The sequence below is a fragment of the Syngnathoides biaculeatus genome, chromosome 18, assembly GCF_019802595.1.
Source record: "Syngnathoides biaculeatus isolate LvHL_M chromosome 18, ASM1980259v1, whole genome shotgun sequence".
In the NCBI taxonomy this organism is placed as follows: Eukaryota; Metazoa; Chordata; class Actinopteri; order Syngnathiformes; family Syngnathidae; genus Syngnathoides; species Syngnathoides biaculeatus.
Window position 1 is genome coordinate 11,261,247 of NC_084657.1, and position 23,010 is coordinate 11,284,256.

Here is a 23,010-nt window from a genome sequence, read left to right on the forward strand (position 1 = left end):
TTAATTTTATATTTTTGGTGTGCAATCATTATCATTAAATAATAATATGATAATAATTAAGAAAAGTGATAAACAAATTCCCATTGTGCAGGCGTACCTAATGAAGTGTCCAGCGTGAAGCCAGTCAAACTGCGAGCGGAGCAGTTGCTAAATATTTGCAACATGAATGAGCGCACGCATGCACGGGGGCCAAACTTCCAGGCTAAAGATGTTTTCAGCTGTTGCTTGTATGAGTGCCTCTTTGTTCCCTTGGAGATTTCGGCTTCACCCGCATCCGCCCCCTCTCCCTCCTCACCTCCTCCTTTTCATCTTTTCCCTCCACCCTTCCTCACTACTCACCCCCCCCCCCTTTCCCCAACGCTCTTTCTATCTCATTTGTTATCCTCCTTGCACATCCTACACCTTATTGTCTCCTCCTCTTATTCCCTTCGGCTTCCGTTCCTCGGTAAGGCCGAAAATGTCCTCATCTCACTAAAGGCCGTGTTTTATTATGATTATTTCATTTTCGCTGTGCATGGAATGATCATCCATTGGCCACCCGTTCAAATGTGCCGATGACGGAGTTCGTTTGTCATTTTTGGACCATTGGAAATGGAGCCTAAAACGCAACTTAGAGCCAAAATGGCCGCCATCTTCTTCATTTGCGCCCATTACTTTTATTTTTTTGTGCCCCCCCTTTCGTTGCTCAGTACGTCTGCCAAACTTCGTGTTGACTGGTGAAACTGGTTTTGAGGTGGCACATTTTCAGCATTTGCAAATTTCATACTGATTTTGTCAAGTTACATCACAAGTAATCTCGCGCAGTTGTGACGTTGCAGTTAGCTAGCTGATGATGTCTGCGCCCCGGAAAGGCATCTTTTGAGCGGCTCGTTATTGCCCGCGAGTTCCCGCACGTCACAGGCTGAGAGGAAGAACGACGAAGAGGGTGAATTTATTTTTAATTTATGGCATCGTTCAAATTTGGCAGGCTTGTTAACAACATTCTTCTCCATGATGTCAAATTTAATAAACATTTGTTTTCACTTGAGACTTTAACACTGTTTGTAAATACAGTATAGAAGAAAAAGGAAAATAATGACTGAATTAAAATTAAATTAAAATCCAATTAATTCATTCATTTAAATATTAAAATTAAATTAAAATATATTGCAGATACTTTCAATGAAAATTGGGCCAAAATGAATGTAATTGAGCTGTATAATCCGTAAAAGTTAAATAAAACTAAACTTTACTTAAATGCGATTCGCTGAATTTAAAACGCACGACAAAAAACAAAATGAAGGCATCGTATCATTACACAGTTTGACCATTTAATCCAGCATCTTTGAAAACCCATAAATCAATACTTTTATGACGGACGAATGCTACGGCATCATCTCGGTGTCACCCATAATTTCATTGTCTTGTGTCCAAACCTCGTGTCCACAATTATTCGGTGGGGAGGGGAACGCTCTAAAAACTCTTGAACGGGTTCCTCATGTTAGCGCCGAAGAACCGACAAAGCCACATTAATACATATTCAAAAGCTTTATGACTTCTTTTTCGTGCTTTGCCGGTGGCCTCCAATAATTCCTTCTGAGGACGTTGTTATGCAATGCCTCCCTGAAATGGTATAAAAATGTTGGACAGAAGTGAACAAGGGAACAACTGACATATCCTCTGATTTCATTTGCGGCCACAAAACCAAATCATAAAATTCTGCTTCGAAATGGACTCCATTTAAAGCGTGAGGAACGAGCGGGCGGCCGTGCCTCCCGGGAGGCGGCAATCCGCAATCCTGGTCAGATTCCATCCGGACGATTTCAGGAAAGGCCTCCGGTCCAAAATTCTCGTCCAAAGGCCGCGAAGCCCGTGCCAAGGTCGGACCCTCGGGCCCCTCCTGCCGTTTGCTCCCCCGGGGCTTGTTTTCCCTGTCAACACGGCACTTGAACAAAGTCGAAGGGCAGCCAAGTACCTGCGGACGGACGCCGCGCAATTCGTTTGCTGCGCGAACGCGAGCTGGGACCAGAAAAGGGCGCACGTGTCGGTCCGGACGGTACTCGGAACCAGAGGAGAAGAAAAACAAGCGGGCGAAAACTAATTTCCACGGCGGTCCCGGTGCATCTGCCAAGGAGGAACGCAATTTTAGTGGAGATCCATGTTTCCAATTATGTTGCGTAACTGCAGAGAGGCATTGTCTTGTTGAATTCCGAGTAAAACGGCTTTTCCGCAAAAGGCGGGTGGAACGAGGGCCAAGGAAGAACTCATTGCAGGGCTATGAGACACATTTGGGTGATCGGGAATTTCTGACCTTCACCGGGAATGTGTGGCCTGTAGTTTGCAAAAAGCTGTTTTTGGAAGGGTGTGCATGCCGTCTAAAAAGGTTGGCAAAAGTGGTTTAATTTAGGGTGACCTGTGCCCACTTCCAGCCAAAAACGAGGCACTCCGTCCATCCATTTTCTTTGCTGCGTATCCTCACAAGGGTCGCGGGCAATGCTGTCAATGGGCAGGAGGCGGGGTACATCCTGAACAACCAGTTCAGCCAATCGCAGGCCACATAGCGACAAACAGTCACACTCACAATCACACCTCGGGGCAATTTAGAGTGTCCCAATTAATTTTTGGGATGTGGGAGGAAACCCACGCAGGCACGGGGGGGAGAACATGCAAACTCCACACAGGAGGGTCCGGGATTGAACCCGGGACCTCAGAACTGCGAGGCCAACGCTTGACCGGCCGAGCCACAACGAGGCACTCTTCAGCTAAAATTGTCGTTCTCAATTGTTGCACCTTTTCAGAAACGGGCTGTAAAATTTTGTCCGAAACAAATCTCTGAATTCTGCCAAAATATTAAATTCATGCAACAATGACCACTTTAAGTGACTCCGCCCCCCCTCCCCCATGAAACAGAGGCTCTCCAGTCTTCAACTGGCACCCGGCTGGCTCCCCTAATGTGTCTTATTTAGTCGGAAACCACCCACTTCTCACATCTCGCCATCCAGCCAGTGGTCGTTCTGTATTCCCTCCCTCCCCCGCGTGGGGGAAGGGAGAGGGGGGGGCGAATGCACACACACATTGAATCATTTTCCTCCTCCTTGAATCGTCTCGTTCATCGAAGCGTAAACCTCACAGGGCGACTTTCGCGCTGCTGTCAGCGGGACTGGATGCGAATGAAAGGTCGACTGTGCCAAGGGGAATCACGTTTACAAAAAAAAAAAAAAAACCCTCCACCCTGAAAGAGATGGCATTTATGCGGGTGTGTGTTGATTTCTGTGTGATTGCCAATGATGGAGTGAAGTACGCTGGTGACAAATTAGTCTTTCAGACCTCAATAACCAACATGCTTGGACATGTCGAAGGGGTTGTACAGTTTAAAAAGTTGAGAAAAAACTGCTTTAGGGTAGAGGCGGTGGAATAGCTCTGTTTGGAATATTCAAGCGGTGCTTTGATTTTTTTTTTTTTTTAAGAATTATGGAAGTCCGTAGTTTAAAAAAATGTTTAGGGCAAGCAGTTTGGGATGGAAATCAAAAGTTGGGAGAAACGGGTAAGCAAGGTGTCTGAAAAAAAATGGCACAGCAACATCCAAACCTTGATCCCAGCCGGGAAGCATCAAATCGGCGTGCTGACCAATTACACGGCCTGGACAACTTGCTGTCATCAGTGGAAAAAATAATTCACAAGATTATTTGAAGAACGACAGGTGAAGCTCAGAAGTGGATTCGTGTTCCAAAAAACTGAAGCCAATCAAAAACAGAAGGACTCATGGTCTGGAGTGGCCCAATCAAAGTCCCGACCTCAACCCGACTGAGAGGTGTCAGGCGACGTGTTCACACCAGACAGCTCGAGAATTGCGATGAACTGCAACTGCTTTTGGTCCAAAATTCCTTCCGGTCATTGTGCACGTCTGGTCCGCAACTACAGGAAACGTTTAGGTGAGGGTCAAGGGTCAACCACTTATTAAATCCAAGGCTTCACCTGCATGTTTAAACGTTACGAAATAAAAAAAAACAACCTTGGTCGCGTTCTCGCCTTACGAGCTGCGGATCCTCGTTTCCTTCCTGACGATTTGATTCTAAATGCAAAACTTCCCGCGGTCACTTTTTAACTACCCGACCGCAAAAAGTCATTTCCTGCAAAGTTAAAAAAAAAAAACAAAAAAAAAAAAAGATTTCATACGCCTCGTTAAGTTAAATGCGGATGCACGGCAAGGCCCATGCATGAATATTCGGGTCCGGCCTCTGGTGCACTTTTGAAGGTCTGCACCACCTTCAACACCCGCCCCAAATCCTAAAAAACAACCGCGACTCACGTCCTGACGGCCGTGCGTTGGAATCGTCCGGCCGGTGCTAAATACCGATCTGCCGCTCGGCACGAGTCCCGTAAAGTGTCCCTCTCTTTGCGACAGACTTCCGCCCGAGAACCCGAACGTGGCCTGATTGATTACGGGAGAATCTCGGAACCGCTGAACCGCAAATGCTGGCAAAACAAAATGAGTTGGAGGTGAGGAGGTTTGCTCATTACGCAAATATCCCGGCCACGATTCGCGACCACAGAGAACATTCGGCGGTTGGCTGCTTGTTTGTCCTGAAGGGAGGGTGGCCGGGCGGACCCTGCACATTTTGGAACTTTGTGGGATTTGGGGAAAAAAGTCATTACTATGAGAATGACATATTTCAGTGTATATTGTTCATGTTCACGTTTTGTCCGTTCCAGGGTGCTTGTTGGTTGTTGTCATTCGGATCGCGGTGGAACCGTGCAGCGCACCCCCTTCAACATCCTGACGGTAATCCCCGGAAAAAATCTTTCCCAAATATTTACGCCACGCTGGGCATCTCGACGCAGTCGGTACACCTGTGCACGCACTCCCTTTAAAAAAAAAAAAAAAAAAAAAAGCAACATTCAACTTCCCAATGGATTTGGGGTTAAAATCTTATTCCTGATATATTTTTTTTTATTTTTTTAACTTGTCGTGTTCCCTGTTACGATGTGGTAACCATGGAAACAAGCATCATAGCAGAGCATGATGGGAGTCTTGTGACATATTTGCACATTTAGACGACTTTTAGAAGCAAAGCATTCATGAAAAAATACATTTATATTTGTCGTGTATTAAAATTAAATCTGTGTGCGTGCGCGCCCTAATGTGTTTTGACGCGCAGTTGTTGTAATAATTTTGTGGAATAATGCGAGGCAGAAGCGCGTCGTGCTTCTGTGGGCTGAGTTGGACTGCTCAGGCTATGAGATCACGGTCCACGGGCCGGATTCGGGGAGATGTTCCGCGGATGTGTGGGTCCTACACGCGTCGTCGTCATCTTCTTCACAATCATTCACGGCTTCTCAATATTTTGTCCGAGATAACTTTGATAATTGTCGTCGACTCTATTTTTTTTTCTTCATTTTTTTTTTTTTGCAATATTTTGGTTTTGGGTCCTCAGTTCAGTTTTTTTTAAATCCCGTAATGAGCACTTCTGGCTTCAAGGCCCACCCCCATCTGCAAAATGTCTTGACTGGAGTCGGCGTGAATTGTATGGAAGTAAATATGCGCCACTAGGAAATGAATTGAAAATCCCACTGCAAATTTTGTTGTATTTTTGTATGCATATTTTGACTACATTTTAATGTTCCCATCGTTCTTTCAATGTGATCACATTTTCGATAGCTTTACTTTTCAATGTTAAATTCAGTCCAGTAAACCCTCAGTTCTGGAACGTCTCCGTTTTCGAACAAATCGTTTTTCGAGCGAAAATTTCGAGATTTTTTTTTTGCTTCTGTTTTTCAACGAAAATCGGAACTCGAACGCCCCCGTATTGTGCGCGGCCAGACCAGCCGACTCAGACGCGCTTTGTTGTGAATTCCCATGCCGTCGAAAAAACCCGGAAATAACCAATCCACTCCAAGCCTAGCGTACTCTACTACTAAAACATACATTTTAAGCAAAAAAATAAATATATTTCTTACATTATTTTATTATATAAAGTATTTAAACTATACGTGTTTTTCTAATATGCAGTTTATTATCAAGAAAACCTACAAAAAATGCTATAAAAAGCCAAATTTTTTTGCCTTGGAATGCATTATTTCTTTTTCCATTCATTCTAATGGGAAACATTGTTTTGGTTTTCGAACAAATCACTTCTCAAACCGTTTTCTGAAACAGATTGTGGTCGAGGACCGAGGAATCCCTGTATATGATAAAAATCAACCTTTCAAAATTCAAACGCAATATTTGCAGTCTCCTGAGATTCAATTGGCTCAAATTCCACCGTCTGAAATTCAGCGTAAAACAGGTCGGGTCACTTCAGTTCACAGACATCAGCAAAGGAATCAGAACCCCACACCCAGCCAATCCAGTTACGATTTCCTCGTCACGTTACATCACATACTATTTATTTACTGCCATATAATTGTTTCTTTGCCACCTTAAATTGCATCCATCGTGGATCCAAGTCCAACGTTTTCTGATATCTTAATGGATTTAATTCAATTTAGCGTGATGTGTGTCAGAAATGCAGACAGCTCCCCATGAAAAAATAAAAATAAAAAGCTGCAAGAAACAAATCCTCCTCTGCATGGAACCTTAACAGTAATCAGTGTGTGGTCGTGTGTTTTTGGTACACATTTCAACTTAAAACAACAACAACAAGAAAAAAAAAACTGCCCGGGGTGATGATTCTGGCTCGCTGGCTTTTTGGTTAAAAAGCGACCGTGACTTTTATCGTTCTAATCGTCGGATCTGCTGTGCTTCCTCTCCGCTTCACTTCTCTTGCGGGAAAACAGGAAGGGGGGATTAGTGGCGACGCGCTGCATGGAGATCCGGAGTCACTGGGTGGAATGCTCGCGCACACACACACACACACACAAATATCGCCAAGAAATATAATTAGAATAGATCAGCCTGTGATGTGGTTGCTAACAACTAGCAGAATTCCTTTTGGAAAAAAAACAAAAACAAAAAAAATTATAGTGATCATACTGATCGTGCTGCATTTGAGAAACCTCGGAAATCTCAAAGGTCCATGCAAATCAAACCGGGATGATGTCACGTGGGATCATTTTGGTTTGACACGTGTCCAATTCATCAAACTAAAGGCAGCTAGCGTAATGCTAACATATAAAGGGCAACGCCATAGACGGGCTATTGAAAATTAGCATTGCGACTTCAGTGATTCCAAAACTTCTCACAACTGCGACATGAAAACACACAGAGCAGAAAAACATACAAAGTAAATACTCGGATACGTATACTCTAAACTACTACTGGGGATGACTCTTCATTTGGAATCGACTCTGCCTCTTGTTCTCGGTGTAAACTCCGCGGCATCTTTTCCAGCGGACCTCAGGGCTGCCGATCCCGTTGTGGCGCAATGCGGTACTACACTGAAGGAGCGCGACCCCACGATTGCTTAAAAATCTCTAATGTTGCGAACAGAGCATTTAGTGTGTTCGAATTGATTGATTGATTGACTTTTTATCTTTCAGACTTCGGACTGCCGGCCCCGGCGGAGGTCTGGCCTCTCCTGAGTGGCTGGTTTAAGTCTGAATGGACTATTGATCAGGTCGGGGTGTCAACAAACAGACGTTAGGGAAAAAGCGCCCTGAGGGGAGGCACTCAGTCTCCTGAAAGCTTCTTGTGTTTGCCTCGCCGTCTCGGCACAGTGGAGTCACCGCGTCTGGCCTCCGTAGCACATCATTGTCGCCTCATTTTTTTTTTTTTAAACGCATTTTACCGACCACACCTGAATGCATCGCACGCGCCTCCCGCTCACTATTCCGATTCCTCCTCTTCTTCTTCTCCCTCGTCGCCCGACTCCTTGTCAATTAGTCTGCTGAAATTACAGAGCAATAAATGAGCAGTCGGCTGCCCGCCGCGGAGACGGGCGGGGTCGGGGGGGCGGCGGCGGTGGGGCGGACGCCTCCTGTCTGCGTTGGTGGGGGTCTCCCGCTTCCAACAACGTTACTATTGAGTGGATTTATGCGTTCGTCCTGCAGGGATTTTAATGCTAACGCTGAGACCTTGTTAGGCAGCACGGTCGCCTAGTGGTTTGCACATCTGCCTCACAGACCAAAAATCTTGCTTCGTATTACCGTTCTCTGGTCACTGCAACTTCCTCTCACGTTCCCAAAATGTTAGCTTGTCTAATATGTACCCTAAAATTGGCTGCGGACCAATCCAGGGCGCACCCCTCGCGGCTCTAAAAAGGATCAAAACGGACGCACGCATGTAAGACGGCGCTCGGACCGGGTTATTTTGGGACGTACATGCAATCGTGAAATGTAAATCAAAGGCTGTTTGGATTGGCCCTGAACGTACAGACATGGAAGCATAATAACAGGCTTGTAAAAATCACTTGCTTGGGCCAAACTCACCACACACACACACACGTTTTAAACTTTTAACCAAACACTGAGCATGTTTTTTCTTCTTTCTGCCAAATATAGGGTTAAAAATGTACTGCGCTGCTTTCTTACGGGAAATCTTTACAGACTAAAAGCGGGATTCGAACCGCCACGCCGACATCAGGAGAGCAGAATTTCCGTCCGCCGGGGAGGTCGACGTCCAAACATTCATTTGTAAAGTTGAAAGACTGCAAGTTGACTTTCAGGTTTTGTTTATTAATGTGTGACATATTTTTGAAGCTAATTACTGAAGAACTGTGAAGCCAGCGTGTAGGCGGGGATTTAACGCCGGTGTGGCCGCTGTAGAGCGCCTCGTTGTCTGCCGCGAGCGCGTGTGCGGCAGAGAGAGGAACGTTCGAAAAGCGAAATGAAACACGTTTCAAAAGTATGACTCGGAAGCTAGCCTGTGAGGGTGGGTGGGGGGGGTTGTTCACGCCGGTGTGGCCACTTTAGAGTGCCTCATCGCTGTGACGTGGATCTGTTCCAAACTCATTTTTAGGCGTGTCTCCCAAATTTTATGTTGCAAAGTCATAACTTGGCCTAAATTTGTAATTGGTTAGCGATCGTAATGCGGGGCGCACTGATTTGGAGCCGTTAGCACTAAACTTTTTTTTTTCCTGACTCGGCTGGTTTCTGGCGCTAACCCCACTACGATCTGCGACCTCTTTAGCCCACCGAAGTTGATTAAGTCTGGCGCTGAACCGCGACTTGTTATCGAATGTGTGAAGTGACTTTGTTCGTACACACACACACGCGGCCTGAGAGAAACTGATGTCCGTATATTCGTCCGGGCTGAAATTTCCAAAGACGCTCCGGTCTGTGGAGTCAAAACGGCTTTGAAGTTCTAACATCTGAGACAAAATATTAGCCCGGAGGCCCTAAACAAGTTGCAGATTTCGCTCTGTGATTGAGTCCGGATCCACTTTTTCAATACATTCTTTTGTTACGAAAGTGTTTTTTTGTAGGGATTTTTTTTTTTAGCAGCACGGGTCCACATGGCTCCACTTCCTCGCCCTCTTCTTGGCCGCATCACACATACTGTGCGTGTTTTGTAGCCAGAGTCCCAAGTACTTCCGGTTGTCAGTAGATAAAGTAGGCCAGAAAATGTGACGCACTGCCACACTTGTGAGCACGCTTACCAGGGAAGAGACCAAAGAAAAGGTTGATGGATGTTGTGAGGGAGGACATGAGGACTGTGGGGGTGAGAGAGGAGGATCCACGAGATGGGCTTAGATGGAAAAAGATGACACGCTGTGGCGACCCCTAATGGGACAAGCCGAAAAGAAGAAGAAGTAGGCGTTTGGTTGTAATTTGGGGTTGAATATAGAATGTACTAAATACTTTAACCTGACCTAACCTTTGCCATTCTGTCATTCTGTTTCCGTGGTTTCCACATTGTTGTTCTAAAACACGGACATTGACTTCGATGCCATTCTGTGTCTCTTCCGGTCTGTATTTTCATTGCAACCTGCAGCCTGATGCGGATTTTTCATGTTCAGTAAATGTTCGGTAAATGGAAGAACAAAGTTCTTTTTGGGGTACGCCAGCGGAGTTGGTGCGTCAACTCTGTCGGGATGTCGAGTTAGCGCGGCTCAAATACTTTGTGGCCGCTTCCGAGGAAAACCCGAGCGTGAAATGAAGACGAATCTGCGTTTAAAGCCAGGCCGAGGATGTGGCTTGGTAGCTTTACGAGTGAGCTTCCAACCCAACAAGGTCTGCACTCTGTTAAAACTCTGGATGTTTTTTTTTCTTTTAACCCCCCCTCCCGAAAGCGCCAAACGACAGGACCGAGACGCTAAATGTTAACGATCGCGTCGTTCCAAGGAGACTGCGGCGTGTCACGGCGGGGAAGTTGAGCTAAAACAGGCGACGGCCCGTCTTCTCATTTCCAACTTTGCGGTTGAACTTCATGTTCGTGCTCTGGAACACCAGTCCCGGTTTACATGCATTTAATATCCAAATCCGTCCGTTTTCTATTGCCCTGATCCTTACGATGGTTGCGGCCGTTACCGGAGCCCAACGCGGCGGACTTTTGGCAAGCGAAGCGGGCGTACGCCGTGGACTGACTGCCGATCAGTCGGAGGACGTTGGCCACTGTTGGCGGTGGGCAAGGGCGAGGCGGACTTTGGGCTGGCTGGAAGTCAATCGCAGTGCACGTCCGGCTCGTTCTTGGCCCTGATTCTGAGTTTGGAGAAAGACCCCCAGCGTCGCCCGAAGTGCCCGACTGTCCGAGAATTACTGCGTGTGAGTGATTTTACAGACACACACACATGTTGAGTACCACACAGCCTACAAGTAACAAGCACTTGAAAAGCTGCCGGCAGACGAGGATACTCGGACAGCCGCTGCCTTCTCTCTTTCTCTTGACCTTTAAGCCCCTCCCCCCGCCTGGTCTGGTCTCGTCACCCTTCTCGTCTCCTTCTCAGCGCCCGTCTGTCTCTCGTCTTCCTCACGTCACTTTCGTTCTGTCTTGCCCCCCCCCCACCTCAGGCGCAGAGACCGCGTTGTCTGCAAATGCGACTGAGGTGCTCGACACTGCGTTTAAAACATACTGTATATGTAAAAATGGATTTCGTTTTTTTTTTTTTTTCATGTATAGAAGGAACTCGCAATGAAATTACAATTTAAAAAAAAAAAAAGAAAAACTGTTGAAAAATCTCAAAAAAAATCTTGAAACGTTAATTAACAAAATTGGGTATAAAATAACCTGCGGTTAAAAATGCTTTGATAAAATAAAGATTGAAAAGAAAATGCTATTAAAATATCCAAACAAAATCACAAAACATAAGTTCTTAAAAAATAAAAGTTACGAAATAAATTTGTCAAATATGCAAATATTTTAAATCATAATAAATAAATCAAAATCCAATTGAAATATGTATGAAAACTCTGAGGATTTTAAAATGTTACAATGACAAATGCTTTAAAAAATTGAAAAAGGCAACTTAAAATCTATTCATGAAAAATAAAGCCAAACATAAATATTAACATTTAATAACACATTCAAATAAAAAAATTATATTGCATTTTTTTTTAATGGTGATCGTTTTTTTATTTTATTTTAACTTGAGACTGCTTTTTCCTATTTTCTACTGGTGAATTAAATGGAAAAACACAGAAATGCAAAATAAAACCTAAAAAAAATATATAATAAAAAAACTCGAGCGTTAAAGGGAATCAAAAAGCATCATGGGTAAAGACTGACTTTCCTCCTAGCCAATGGGATGCCAGGAAGATGCTGCGGCAATAGCCAATGGGAGAGCGGCTCTATCACGCCACAAAAACCAAGATGCAGGATGTTTACGTGGAAATCCAGCATCCATTTTTTTCCTTTCATATCCTGAATTTTCCCGTCTCCCTTCGGAGGCAATATTTTTCCGAGGAGGTGTTTTGTAACCTGAATTTTTTATGGTTAAGAGACATGCCTAAGTAGAGGTACCACTGTATGCATATATGTATGAATTTATTAAATTAAATATACAAGTCAATTGAGGTCAAATGTGTTATTTTCTCATCCCTGATGGAAGGGGGGGGGGGCGCAGAGCATTTTCTGCAGCTGCTCTTGTTGGCCAAAGTGAATTAAGACTTTTTTTTTTTTTTTTTTTTCCAGAGATGGAGCCCTGGGCTCAAGATAGGGGGGTGTTTGTTTGGGGGTCTGTAATTGAGTGTGTGTGTGTGTGTGTGTGTGTGTGGCTGTGGGTGGGGGATAAGTGTTTTATTAACATAATAAGAGCCCCTCTATCTTCATTTACACACAAGCTCCAGCGGGCCTACAGACACGCCCGTTTTAAAAAGCCCGCATTGTCCGACCCGCCCAAGGACGCTCTTGCCAGTGGACCCCCTCTCCGGGACTCCGGGGGCCGGGTTGAAGGGTTAGCCGCGTCACAAAGGCGACCGGCTAGCTCGCCCCCACCCCCCACCCCCTCCGCCCACCAAGCACCCTTCTCCCACCAGCTCTGTTCCCTGGCTGCTCCTCCATTTCAAATCAATCACACTGGCTTTTGCATTGGGCTCCCCACAGAGTCCCCAAACTGGGACCCTCTGTCTACGCAAAACCTATCAGTGACCTCATTGAAAGGGGGCAAAAAAAAAAAACAAAAAAAAAAACCGCTAATGGAGAATAAGGTGCTTGTTTAAATATTTCTCAAATGCTATTTATTTAAGAAAAATAAAGAAAATTACATTTAAAATGGAAACTTTTTTAAATTAAAGAAATGCTATTAATTGGAAAAAATATTCCTTTAAAAAATCCACTAAAAATATTATGTGTAAACAAAATGAAATCATAATGATGCTGTTAAAAAGTAAAAAAAAAAAGTACAAATAATTTTTTGGGAATAAACTGGGCCTGGAGATTTTGGTCCAAAAATTTGAGGCATCACGCCATTTAGTGTCATACAAAATAATTTATAAAGGCAATTGTATTTGCATTACCACTTGAAGATATATACATACAATATTTTATTCATCTAATATATTCACAGGAAATCATAAATTCAGGCACTTTTTCCAAATTTTTCCTCTTTTTCTTACAAGCACAAGATATCCTGAGATTTAAGACTTTCTTTTAAATAAGGAACACAAAAAAGTAAAATAATTTTATATAGAGAGATTTATAATTAACAGTCGCTTCTCTTTTTTTAACATAGCAAAATAAATCTATTTTTTTTCCTCGTTAAAAATAAAATGTCTTTAAAAATAACATTTTCACCCCTTCGGGCTCCTTCCGGCGTGTCTTCGGGTGTGTTTTAGTGCCGCGGTTGACGAAAACGTCCCAGCTGTTGGTGTCCAAAGTACAACACATGTCCTCAGTGCTCCATACGTGTAAGCGTGTTTCAACGGGGGAGGGGGAGCGTCCATATATGGCCACTGACCGGCATCGAGGTCTTATCGGAGCGGTGTCTTGGGGTCCCCGTGGGGGCGGGCATCCTGGTAGCCCAGTAGGCACGGTTCGGTGGACAGGGCGTCGTGGGTGAAAACAGAGTCGTTGTCCGAGGAGCAGGAGCTGGACGTGTCCTCGCATGATGGAGAGTACTGCTCGAAGGGCGTGGACAGGTCCAAGTACTGCACAGATGGAGTTCGGGTTGGGGGTTAGGGCGAGGCGCGAAATAGCAAATGAGCCACTCAGAACAAAAGTGGACTTGGTCTGTTTTTATTTTTTGACACCGTGTCCAGGGGGCAGTCTTTACTTTTTACCTTTTATCCTCTTTTTACTGATAACATTTGTTTAAACATTTTGAAACGTGTTTTCAATAGCATTTCTTTCTTGAGATTTTTTTTTAAATAGAAAATATTATTATCAGATTTATTTGGACATTTGAAATAGCACTTTGAAATCACATTTTGTCTTGCAGTTTTTCAAAATAAAATTGGAAAAACATATTTTTTAAATAGTTATTTTAAGGTTATTTTGATTGTTTTTAAATGGTATTTAAAAATATTTTCTTGAGCCATTTTTTAAAAGCATTTTGGATGGCTGAATGGATATTTGTGTCTAATTTCTTCAAATTATTTTTGGTTGATTTTGACATTTTTTATTATTATTGGTTAGGTTTATTGCAACTGAAATGGCATTTATATTTAGGAGTAGCACTTTTGTCTTTCATTGCCTTTTTTATGTATTTTTTTGTTTTTTTAATATTATTTTTACATTTGTTTACCAGTAGATTTATTACACTTCCTGAAATATGTTTTTTAATGACTTTTTTTTTTTAACACCAGTCTGTACTTCTACATAAATACAGCGCGTGAATACTTTTCAGGAAATTGACATTGGGTGGTTGTGCTGCAGAATATTGCGATGCGACGGTTTTTGGACAGGATTCGGGTTCATTTGCGCCTACTTTACTTTCACTCGTGATGCCGAGAACATCTGTAGTTGATCAACAAATCAATAACATGTAATTGCTCATCACTTTGCGCCCAAAACATGTTCTTATGTTTTGTTTTTGGGGTTTTGTGCTGAATTTTTACGTCCTCGTGAAAGATTGGAGGCCATCTGGCTCGCACGTGCGTTAGCGTGCAGTATGCCAGGGCTGGGAACATTTTAGGGCTAAAGGACCAGATTTGGTTTGGTAAATTGATAGATGGGGCGTGGATGAGGTTTAAATAATCCTCCTGGCGTGTTTTGTTTCATTGATGGGGCAAAAATAATCAAGTGCAAATGTTTTTGTGCCCATCTTGTCACATTTCGTTTAGGATAGCCTGAAGATTTTTCCGTTTTAGAGTGGCTAATCTTGGCATTGTTCGTGTGGCCTAACTCACGGATAGCGGTCTGTAATAAATGTTATTTGACTTTAGTTTAGTTTAGTGCCGCTTGTATTTGTATCTACCTCAATGCTTCCGAGTGTTCCAGCAAGGTTTTTCTCAGTTTTAGCTTAGCCGAGTTTTGCGTAACCTGCGCATGCTAGTGGGCACCTTTAGCATCACATGACCGAGCCATGCTTTGCTAATATTGTCCTTATCTCATTGGTCGATGTTGTCAGGTAGATTTCTAATATCTTAGTTTGGTTTAGCTGATGCAATAATGAATTAACTTTATTGTATTTCGGCACTTAGCTCGTGTTGGGGTATCTGCTTAGCCTAGCATAGCATAGCAGATGTCGCGCTTACCTCATCAGAGATGGACAGCAGTACTCTGTCCAGTTCTTCCACAAGCTGTTTGAAGGTGGGCCTCTGGGTGGGAACGGCATGCCAACACTCGCGCATCATCATGTAACTTCATGGAACAGAAAAAAAAAACAAAAAAAAAAAACAAAAACCCGCAGATTATTAGAAAGTTACTCAAGACAAACCAACTTCTTGCCTTTGGTGACTTTCTAAGCGTACAGTTCGTGGGTGCAGTTGGAGGGCTTGTCCATGCGGTGTCCTTCCTTCAGCAGCTTGAATAGCTCCTCGACAGGAATGCCGGGGTAGGGCGAGCCCCCCAGGGTGAAGATCTCCCACATGAGCACGCCGAACGACCACCTGAAAAACGGGTGAGCCGTTTTCAAGTACAGTCGGATTGTTTTTTTTTTTTTTTTGACAGTTGGCGGCGTGTAGCGCTTACACGTCGCTCTGGTGCGTGTAGACCCGGTCGAACAAGGCCTCGGGTGCCATCCACTTCACCGGCAGCCGTCCCTGCATCGGGGAGCGGGGGTGGGGGGTGGGAGGGGCACCGTACAGACACAGATTAGAATTCCACCCCTGGGTTGCCGTGCCAACACAGCTGCACACATTTGAAACTACAACTTTCATTGTCTGACTGTAAAAGACACCTCCCCACTAAGGTCTGGCCAAAATTGCCACCCCCCCCCCTCGTTTCTAATTACATCCCATTAAGATGCCTGCCAATCAAGAGTTAAATATCTGACTGGCGTCTCCAAGTACGGACCAAAAGTGGCAGAGTAGAGGCTGACACTCACATTGGTGGTCTTCTTGTAGTAGTCGATCTGGTGGACGCCCCTGGCCAGGCCAAAGTCGGCGATCTTCATCACGTTGTCCTCCGTCACCAGGACGTTCCTGGCCGCCAAATCTCGATGAATGCACTGCGAAAACCAAAAGCCGAGGGAGGGAGTGCTATAAGACTGTCCGTCCGTTCAGGTCTAGAACCAAGCACCGCAACGCGTTGACTCGAACAAACCGAACCGCACGTGAAAATGTCCCTCGAAAGAGGAAATAGAATCCAGACTGTCCGTCACAGCCGATTGGGTTGTGTTGGAGAAACGGAGTACAGGGGAAAAAGGGAGATAGACAGAGAAGACAGAAGTGAGGGGTTGAGAAACTAGGGGAGGGACAAAAAAGACAATAGGCACAACAACAGATCTTTCAACAACAATAATAGTCCCTTGACGACAGCAACAATGACTACAAGTCAAGGTCAGCCGTCTTTGGACGAGGGGTGGGGGGGGGGGGTCATCAGCTCCTAGATTCAAGTACATATGAAATTATGGCATTTATCTGTTTTTCTTCAATTTTGACCTCGAATGAAGGAGAATCCAAGCCGTATTATTTCGCAAATTGCTTAGGTTGATGTATCAGAACTAAGTAAGAGTGGTGTGGGACGACTTTGGAAAAGGTATTGGGCGCATTCATTCTTCGCAACACCATCATTTCGCCGGGAACTTTTGTGTGATGATAGAAGACTTCTCGTATTCGTATTAGATATAAGATTTGATCTTGCAGCTTGCTAAGGTACTTTCCATACACACAAGTAAGTGAGTGAATGACTAGATAGATAGATAGATAGATAGATAGATAGATAGATAGATAGATAGATAGATAGATAGATAGATAGATAGATAGATAGATAGATAGATAGATAGATAGATAGATAGATAGATAGATAGATAGATAGATAGATAGATAGATGGAAATTCAGGGGGGTTGGGGGGAAGGTTAATTCCCATATATTAGACCTCAAACTCTATCCAGGAATGCCAGAACTGAGATTCAAACCCAGAACCTCCAAACTGTTGGGCAGACTCGGTAACCAACTATCCCCCGGTTTAAGACGAGTTCAATTTGGGCTTTCTTTTTTTTTTTTTTTTTTTTTTCAAACGCAAGGCAAAATGTCTGTCCTGGTCAAAGTCAACACACGGGCAAAATTTGACCGAACGCAAACATCTTGATATAGAAAAGCGCGCGTTTCAACGGGGGCTTTTGAAAGGCACCGTTTACTAGCATTGAACGGGTGTCATTAAGGCTTATTTTGGTTTCCGTCCGAAATAGACTCGGGCTTTCCGCAAGACCAGGCCTCGGTTTTGCGGGCCTCCGCATAATGGAGGGTTAACTCTCCGGCCCAGAAACCCGACGCCTCCGCCCGGTCTGTTTGCTAACAGATTTACGGCGGCGCTAAATGGGACAAAAGCCTGAAGATGGCGGGGACGGACAGATGGACGGAGGAGAGTGGACGGGACTGGAGACTGAGATGAGACGGCGACTGGCGGACAAAGAAGTGTGTTGATAAGTGAGAGCGGGGTGCATGCTGGGAATATAACAAGAAAAGAAAGATCGGGCGGGGTGGGGGGGTTTAAAATGACCCATCTGGTCCATTGATCTTAAGGCACTGCGCCCGTGAAACACCCCCCAAGTCACGCTGAAACATTTCGCACGGACTTTGACGCCGCCAAATTTGGAACCTTTGTGTTTTTAATGTTGCTGGCGACGCCTCCCATCCATGCTTGCAAACGCGTTCTCGCGGTTGCGTTGACATCCAATCCCAAAGCGAAGCGGCCCAAAGCCACCGAACCAGAAAACATCTGGATTTTATGCGACACAAACAAAATCTTTCAACTCTCTCTCGAAACAATTACCCAAATGTGATACCATCTCGCCCGCCGTAACGAGCTTCACATTTCTCAAGCGACCATTATATTTTTTTTTTTTTACTGGATTTTTACAGTTTTTTTGGGGGGGACAATTGTGAATTTATAGTTCTGGGACCCACCGCATTGTTTTTCTGTCACTTTCAATAAACAGATTGAAGCGAGCACACATTTCGCCTCATTTGGAAAATCAGGTACATTTGAATATGTTTACGTGTATTTTAACAAGTTCAAATGTTTTTACAGGAAGTGTGAGCCTGGTTGAAAGTTTTCATACGGTCTGTATCACAAACACTTGCAATTAAAGTGCCACGCTCATGAAATGCGTGATTTTTAGTACGTTATTAATGGGGGAAAGAAAAAAAAAAACAGCAGCCGGCACGGCCCCGTGCCTTTTTTCCACCACAAAACATGATTTTGACGTATACGTTTTTTTGTAACTCCCGCCATGAAAATCCTCTCGAGGGATTTGTTTTCGACAAGAAGCAGGAAGTGACGTGCATGGCGGGACCGCCCTCAAGTGGACTCGTTTGTTTCACCTGCGGGAAGGCACTTTGTTGTTCCTTTGTGTGAACACTCGGGAGGACGGATTTACCCCTCGTGAGTTTGCAAGAGACCCGGTTCGTCGTGAAAAAATGGATTTCACGGCTGCAAAGGACGAGAGCGTCGTGGGTTCCAAATGACAGGGTAGGTGTGTATACAGCAACTTTAAAAAAAAAAATAAATAAAATAAAAAAAAATAATAATAATTGGGAGCGGGCGTAATCCATAAATCAGGGTTCCCGGCCTTGTCGATGAGGCCGAGCCTTGTCTGCCGGGGTGGCTCGTCGCAGCGGTCGCTCATGGTCGCCGCAGGAGTGGGCGTTTATCACTGTTGCGCGGCGGCGGATAGGGCGGGGAGGCGGTTTTGGCCGTGATCCGCATGTCATCTAATTGTGGCTCGAAACAATCCGGTAATATTGCCCTGGACACTTCACTTGGGTGGGGCGTGTCTTACAGTAGGGGCCACGGCGTGTTTTCGATGGCGAATGTCCCAGTGTGACGTCACAGACAGTAGATGCAGCCAATATGGCGACCAATTGGATGTCGGATGACGCGTCCTCCGCGCATATTTATTTTATTCATGTAGACATTGAAGTGAATCATCTTATGTATTTTTCATTTCAATATCTATTTTAGAATGTTTATAGGGATGACACTAGACCTTTAAGTCTAGAACTTCCATCCATTTTCTGAGCCGCTTATCCTCACGAGGGTTGTGGAAGTGCTGGAGCCAATCCCAGCTGTCATCAGGCAGCAGGCAGGGTACACCCTAAACTGGTCGCCAGCCAATCGCAGGGCACATGGAGACGGACACGAGTCACTCTACCAATCACACCTAGGGGCAGTTTAGTGTGTCCAATGAATGTTGCATGTTTTTGGGATGTGGGCGAAAACCAACGCAGGCACGGGGAGATCATGCAAACTCCACACAGGTGAGATTTGAACCCCGGTCCTCACAACTGGCTGGAAAAATTGTCTTTACTGCACTGACAAACTGGATCAAGTCTTTATAGACCTTAAGAAGTACTTGACCGAATGAAGTCAAGACGTACCCGTTTGGAGGCCAGGTACTCCATTCCCCGGGCCACCTGGTAGGCGCAAGACAGCAAGTCCTTAAAAGTGAGCTGCTCCTCGGGCACCTTGGTCACGTCAAAGGTGTAGTCCATGCCCGGAGGCCTTCGCGCTCGCAGGTATTCCCGCAGGCTGCCTTTCGAGGCGTACTCCACTAGTACATAAAGAGGTCCTGGTTTTGCAGGAAGGACCACAAAGAGGACAAAAAAATCAAGTTAGTTCTGGTTTGAATCAGTACCCAAGACTCACTTCCCGAACTCACCGTCCTGAGTGCAGACTCCGAGCAGGTTGATGATGTTCTTGTGTTTGTCCATCACTTTCATCAGTTCCATCTCAGAGATGAGGTCTGCGAGATCTTTATCGGTGGCGTCGTCTATAACGAGAAAAACGGACCTTTATTTAACGCGGGCAGTTTCTTTTGAAGTTATTTGAATTGTATCTTTTTTTTTTTACCTTTGAGCATCTTAACTGCGACGGTGGTGGCCTGATCTAGCGAGTCCTTGTTGATGCCATAGGCCTCAGCTCGGACCACTTGCCCAAAGCAACCTTCCCCGAGAGGTTTCCCCAGTGTCAAGCTAGAGCAGAAGACGGGAATTTGTGAAAAATAAGCGCTGAACACAACCATAATTTGGGACTCTGCAAGCTGACAATAAATGATCGCTTTTGAGCTAATTGACATGACGGCTGCGTTGGAAGTCATTTCAGGTATCTTACTTGTCCCTGGGGAACTCCCAGTCGGGGTCGTACGGTAATTCAAACTCCATCACTCCTGCCAGCATGGGAGAGCAGCTGGACGAAAGCCGGGCCACCCTCATCAGAGACGCGCTGGACTTCCCTGATGAGTTTGAGTCCACCGAGTACTGAAACAAATCATAAAATTGAGATTTTACTTTTCAATCATGAATGAACACAAACTTTTGCCGTGAGATCCACCTGTCTTCGCAACGGGAACTTGGAAAGCTTCTGGACCGGCAGGGCGTCAAACTGTTCCCTTCTGGGTTGGACTTGCATCCGACATAAGACCACGATGACGATGGCCATGATTAGAGCAAGGAAGCCGCAGGCGTAGATGATGATGTCCGTGTACTTGGTCTCGATGGTGTCCACGGAGTCTGCGGCTTCTTGCTCTGCAGCGAGTCGAGAACGGTTCATAAGTTGTTCGCACGTAGCCCTGAACGTGCGTCGAATCTGAAGACATTTTTCCTTACCTGAGAGGACGGTGAGCCAGGCTGACTGGTAGGCGTAACCAATCGAATTTCCAGCCAAGCAAGTGTACTCTCCTGCGTCGTCCATGGTGATTTTAGACAAGTACAGCACCTCCACTTCGGACATGTTCAGACTGCCGGTCTACATCCAATAATAGAGGCAAAAAGAAGTCGAGTCTAAACCTCCCAAAAATAAGACCCCGGGAATGGACGCGTCACCAACCTTGAGAACCTGGACGTAGGGTGTCCCGTCGGGACCGTAACGGCTGCCGTTTCTCTCGATGTGTTTGAGCCACTGGATGTGCGGCTGCGCGTCACTGTAGACTTTGCAGTGGAACTGGACGTCACTGCCCACTACTGCCGTGGTGTTGGCCGGTAGACCCGCCTGCAGGATGGGCCGATGGGGGGAACGCTCTGAATGGGGGGGTGGGGGGTTGCAAGGATGAGTAACGGATCTGCTGTCGCCATTACCTCAGGTTGAAAGGGATTCAAGCGCAGTGAGGTAAAGATCGGCCAAGGACAGATATTCAGAAATACTCAAACTCGGGAGGTCAGAACGATCCTTTGTGAGGAAACTATTCATGTTTCATAACGAGCTCCCTAGAACAGTTGCCAATGTCAAATTCAAGCCCGGAAATGGCATGTTCTGATGGAATTCGCCTCCAACGACATCGCTATTTATCAGCGGGCGACCGGGGTTTCTTTGATCAGCAGTCAGTCCCGCTCTCTGATCTCGTTAACCGTCTCGTTAGTCCACTCCCCCCCGGTCGGCCAGGAAAACGGGGACTGACCCCGCTGCGGACACGCAGCCAACCAATGAACAAACGATCCTGCCGCCCTCCCGATCTCCAGTCACAGGTCAGGTAGAAAACCGCTTTGGATGCCCGAGCGTCCACATCCTGCGCCCACGGCTGACGCCAGGCGCCCCCGTCACCTTTCTGCTCACCCCCCACCCCGATTGTACTTCCGCCTCACACTGGAGGCTTTCATTTGGAGGCGTGATGCTTTTTCCGCAAGAGCTAACTAATGACCGCTGCCATGAATACAGTCAGTCAGATGGCATGGCTTGAAATTCAAACTTTTAAGATCTAATTCGTTTTATAGACTGACTGTTTACAACCTCAGCCCGGGGAATCGTTCCTTTTTTTTTTTTTTTTTTTTTTGGACCATTTCAGCGTGCGCAAGCCAGGTCTAAAAAAAAAAAAAAAAAAGTTCTTCTAGACACCCGGAGTCAAGAAATGTTAAGCGAATGGTAAATTTCTGAATCTTACCCAGGACATCGAGAACGTAGCTGTGAGAAATGGAACCGTATTTATTTTCCACCACGCAGGTGTAATTTCCTCTGTCTGAAGGCACAACGCTCTCCATCACCAGGCTCCAATGTTGATGCCTCAACTTGGAAACCAAAAAAAAAACAAAAAAACACCGTAGGCAATGAAACGTACCGTTCAGAAAAGCTCAGAAAAAAATGTTATTACCTTGATGCCCCCAATACGGTGCTCGCCTCGAAACTCCCTTCCATTTTTGAGCCAACGGATGCTGGGCATGGGGCTTCCCATGGCCGGGCAACGAAATTTCACCGTGTTGCCCGCTGGTACGGCGTACAGGTTCTTCTCCATACGTTGAGTGTGGGTCCAGTAAGGACCTGTGAAGACCAAGACACCTAGCCTTCGGAGTCCACTTAAAAAAAAAAACCCAATCATTCAGAAACTACGTTGCAAAAACACAAACGCACCTCTTGAAAGGTAAACGTGACCATTTTCAATCTCAGACGAGTCTTCCAAGTCGTTGTCCTCGTCGTCATCGCCTGAGCCCAAAGAGTCTAAAAAATGACAAGCGCGAATCATAATCGATCCTTTGTCTCGCTATGATTTGCGTTGGAATGGTCCACTCCGAGTACTGTCCCGTGAACGTTAGGGTACAGATCGGTTGTTTCCTTCGCATCCTTACCGGTCACAGTGACGGTGAAGTTCTTCACGGGTCCTCGGGTGCCACGCAGGGCGCACACATAAACTCCCGAGTCCTCGTACGTGACGTCGGCAATTTCCATGACGGTGCCGCGGATCAGGATCCGGGGGGTGGGCGCCAGCCGGGTTCCCCCTTTATACCAATTGACCGCCATGCCTGGCCGAGTTGTCGTGTCGCAGCGCAGTTTTAGCACACTGCCCGGCTCGAGGAGGAGACGCTCCGTGGTACCCTCGCTCAGGTCCCCAAGAATATCTGTTTCGAGTTTGGAGAAAGAGTTATGGTATCCCTCCCACCACGGATGTCATTGGAAACAATTTTTGGGGGACATTGTGTTTAAATTTAATAGACTAGTAATTTGGAGTTATAGTTTCTCTCAAAAGGCCGTTGTGACTGTCAATAACAACATAAATATTCAATCACAGACTTCTATTATTGCATAGCCCACAAATAGTTTTGAACGCAAAAGTCAAGGATAATTCTTTGTAACTCTTGTTCGAGTTACTGTAAAAACGGGGTTTTGGTGACAAAAACACGATTGCAAA

At 45.4% G+C, this 23,010-nt stretch overlaps 1 protein-coding gene across 6 annotated transcripts in view; it reads right to left on the reverse strand.

Moving 5' to 3' along the window:
• Window positions 1-12,522: 12,522 nt before the first annotated feature.
• Window positions 12,523-23,010, reverse strand: part of fgfr4 (fibroblast growth factor receptor 4) — a 33,094-nt gene continuing 22,606 nt past the window's right edge. For 5 of the 6 annotated variants that reach the window (XM_061803154.1, XM_061803158.1, XM_061803157.1 and 2 more), the window contains 16 exons: window positions 22,451-22,720; window positions 22,236-22,322; window positions 21,979-22,145; window positions 21,772-21,895; window positions 20,724-20,914; window positions 20,504-20,642; window positions 20,229-20,422; window positions 20,010-20,155; window positions 19,749-19,870; window positions 19,558-19,668; window positions 19,277-19,467; window positions 15,780-15,902; window positions 15,425-15,495; window positions 15,205-15,342; window positions 14,989-15,094; window positions 12,525-13,440 (listed from right to left, as the gene is read on the reverse strand). In XM_061803154.1, coding sequence (XP_061659138.1) covers window positions 13,264-13,440; window positions 14,989-15,094; window positions 15,205-15,342; window positions 15,425-15,495; window positions 15,780-15,902; window positions 19,277-19,467; window positions 19,558-19,668; window positions 19,749-19,870; window positions 20,010-20,155; window positions 20,229-20,422; window positions 20,504-20,642; window positions 20,724-20,914; window positions 21,772-21,895; window positions 21,979-22,145; window positions 22,236-22,322; window positions 22,451-22,720 — 2,357 coding nt within the window. In that variant the 3' untranslated portion in view covers window positions 12,525-13,263. Of the gene's footprint in view, window positions 13,441-14,988; window positions 15,095-15,204; window positions 15,343-15,424; window positions 15,496-15,779; window positions 15,903-19,276; window positions 19,468-19,557; window positions 19,669-19,748; window positions 19,871-20,009; window positions 20,156-20,228; window positions 20,423-20,503; window positions 20,643-20,723; window positions 20,915-21,771; window positions 21,896-21,978; window positions 22,146-22,235; window positions 22,323-22,450; window positions 22,721-23,010 lie in introns of all 6 variants that reach the window. The other variant, XM_061803160.1, reaches the window with a different exon arrangement.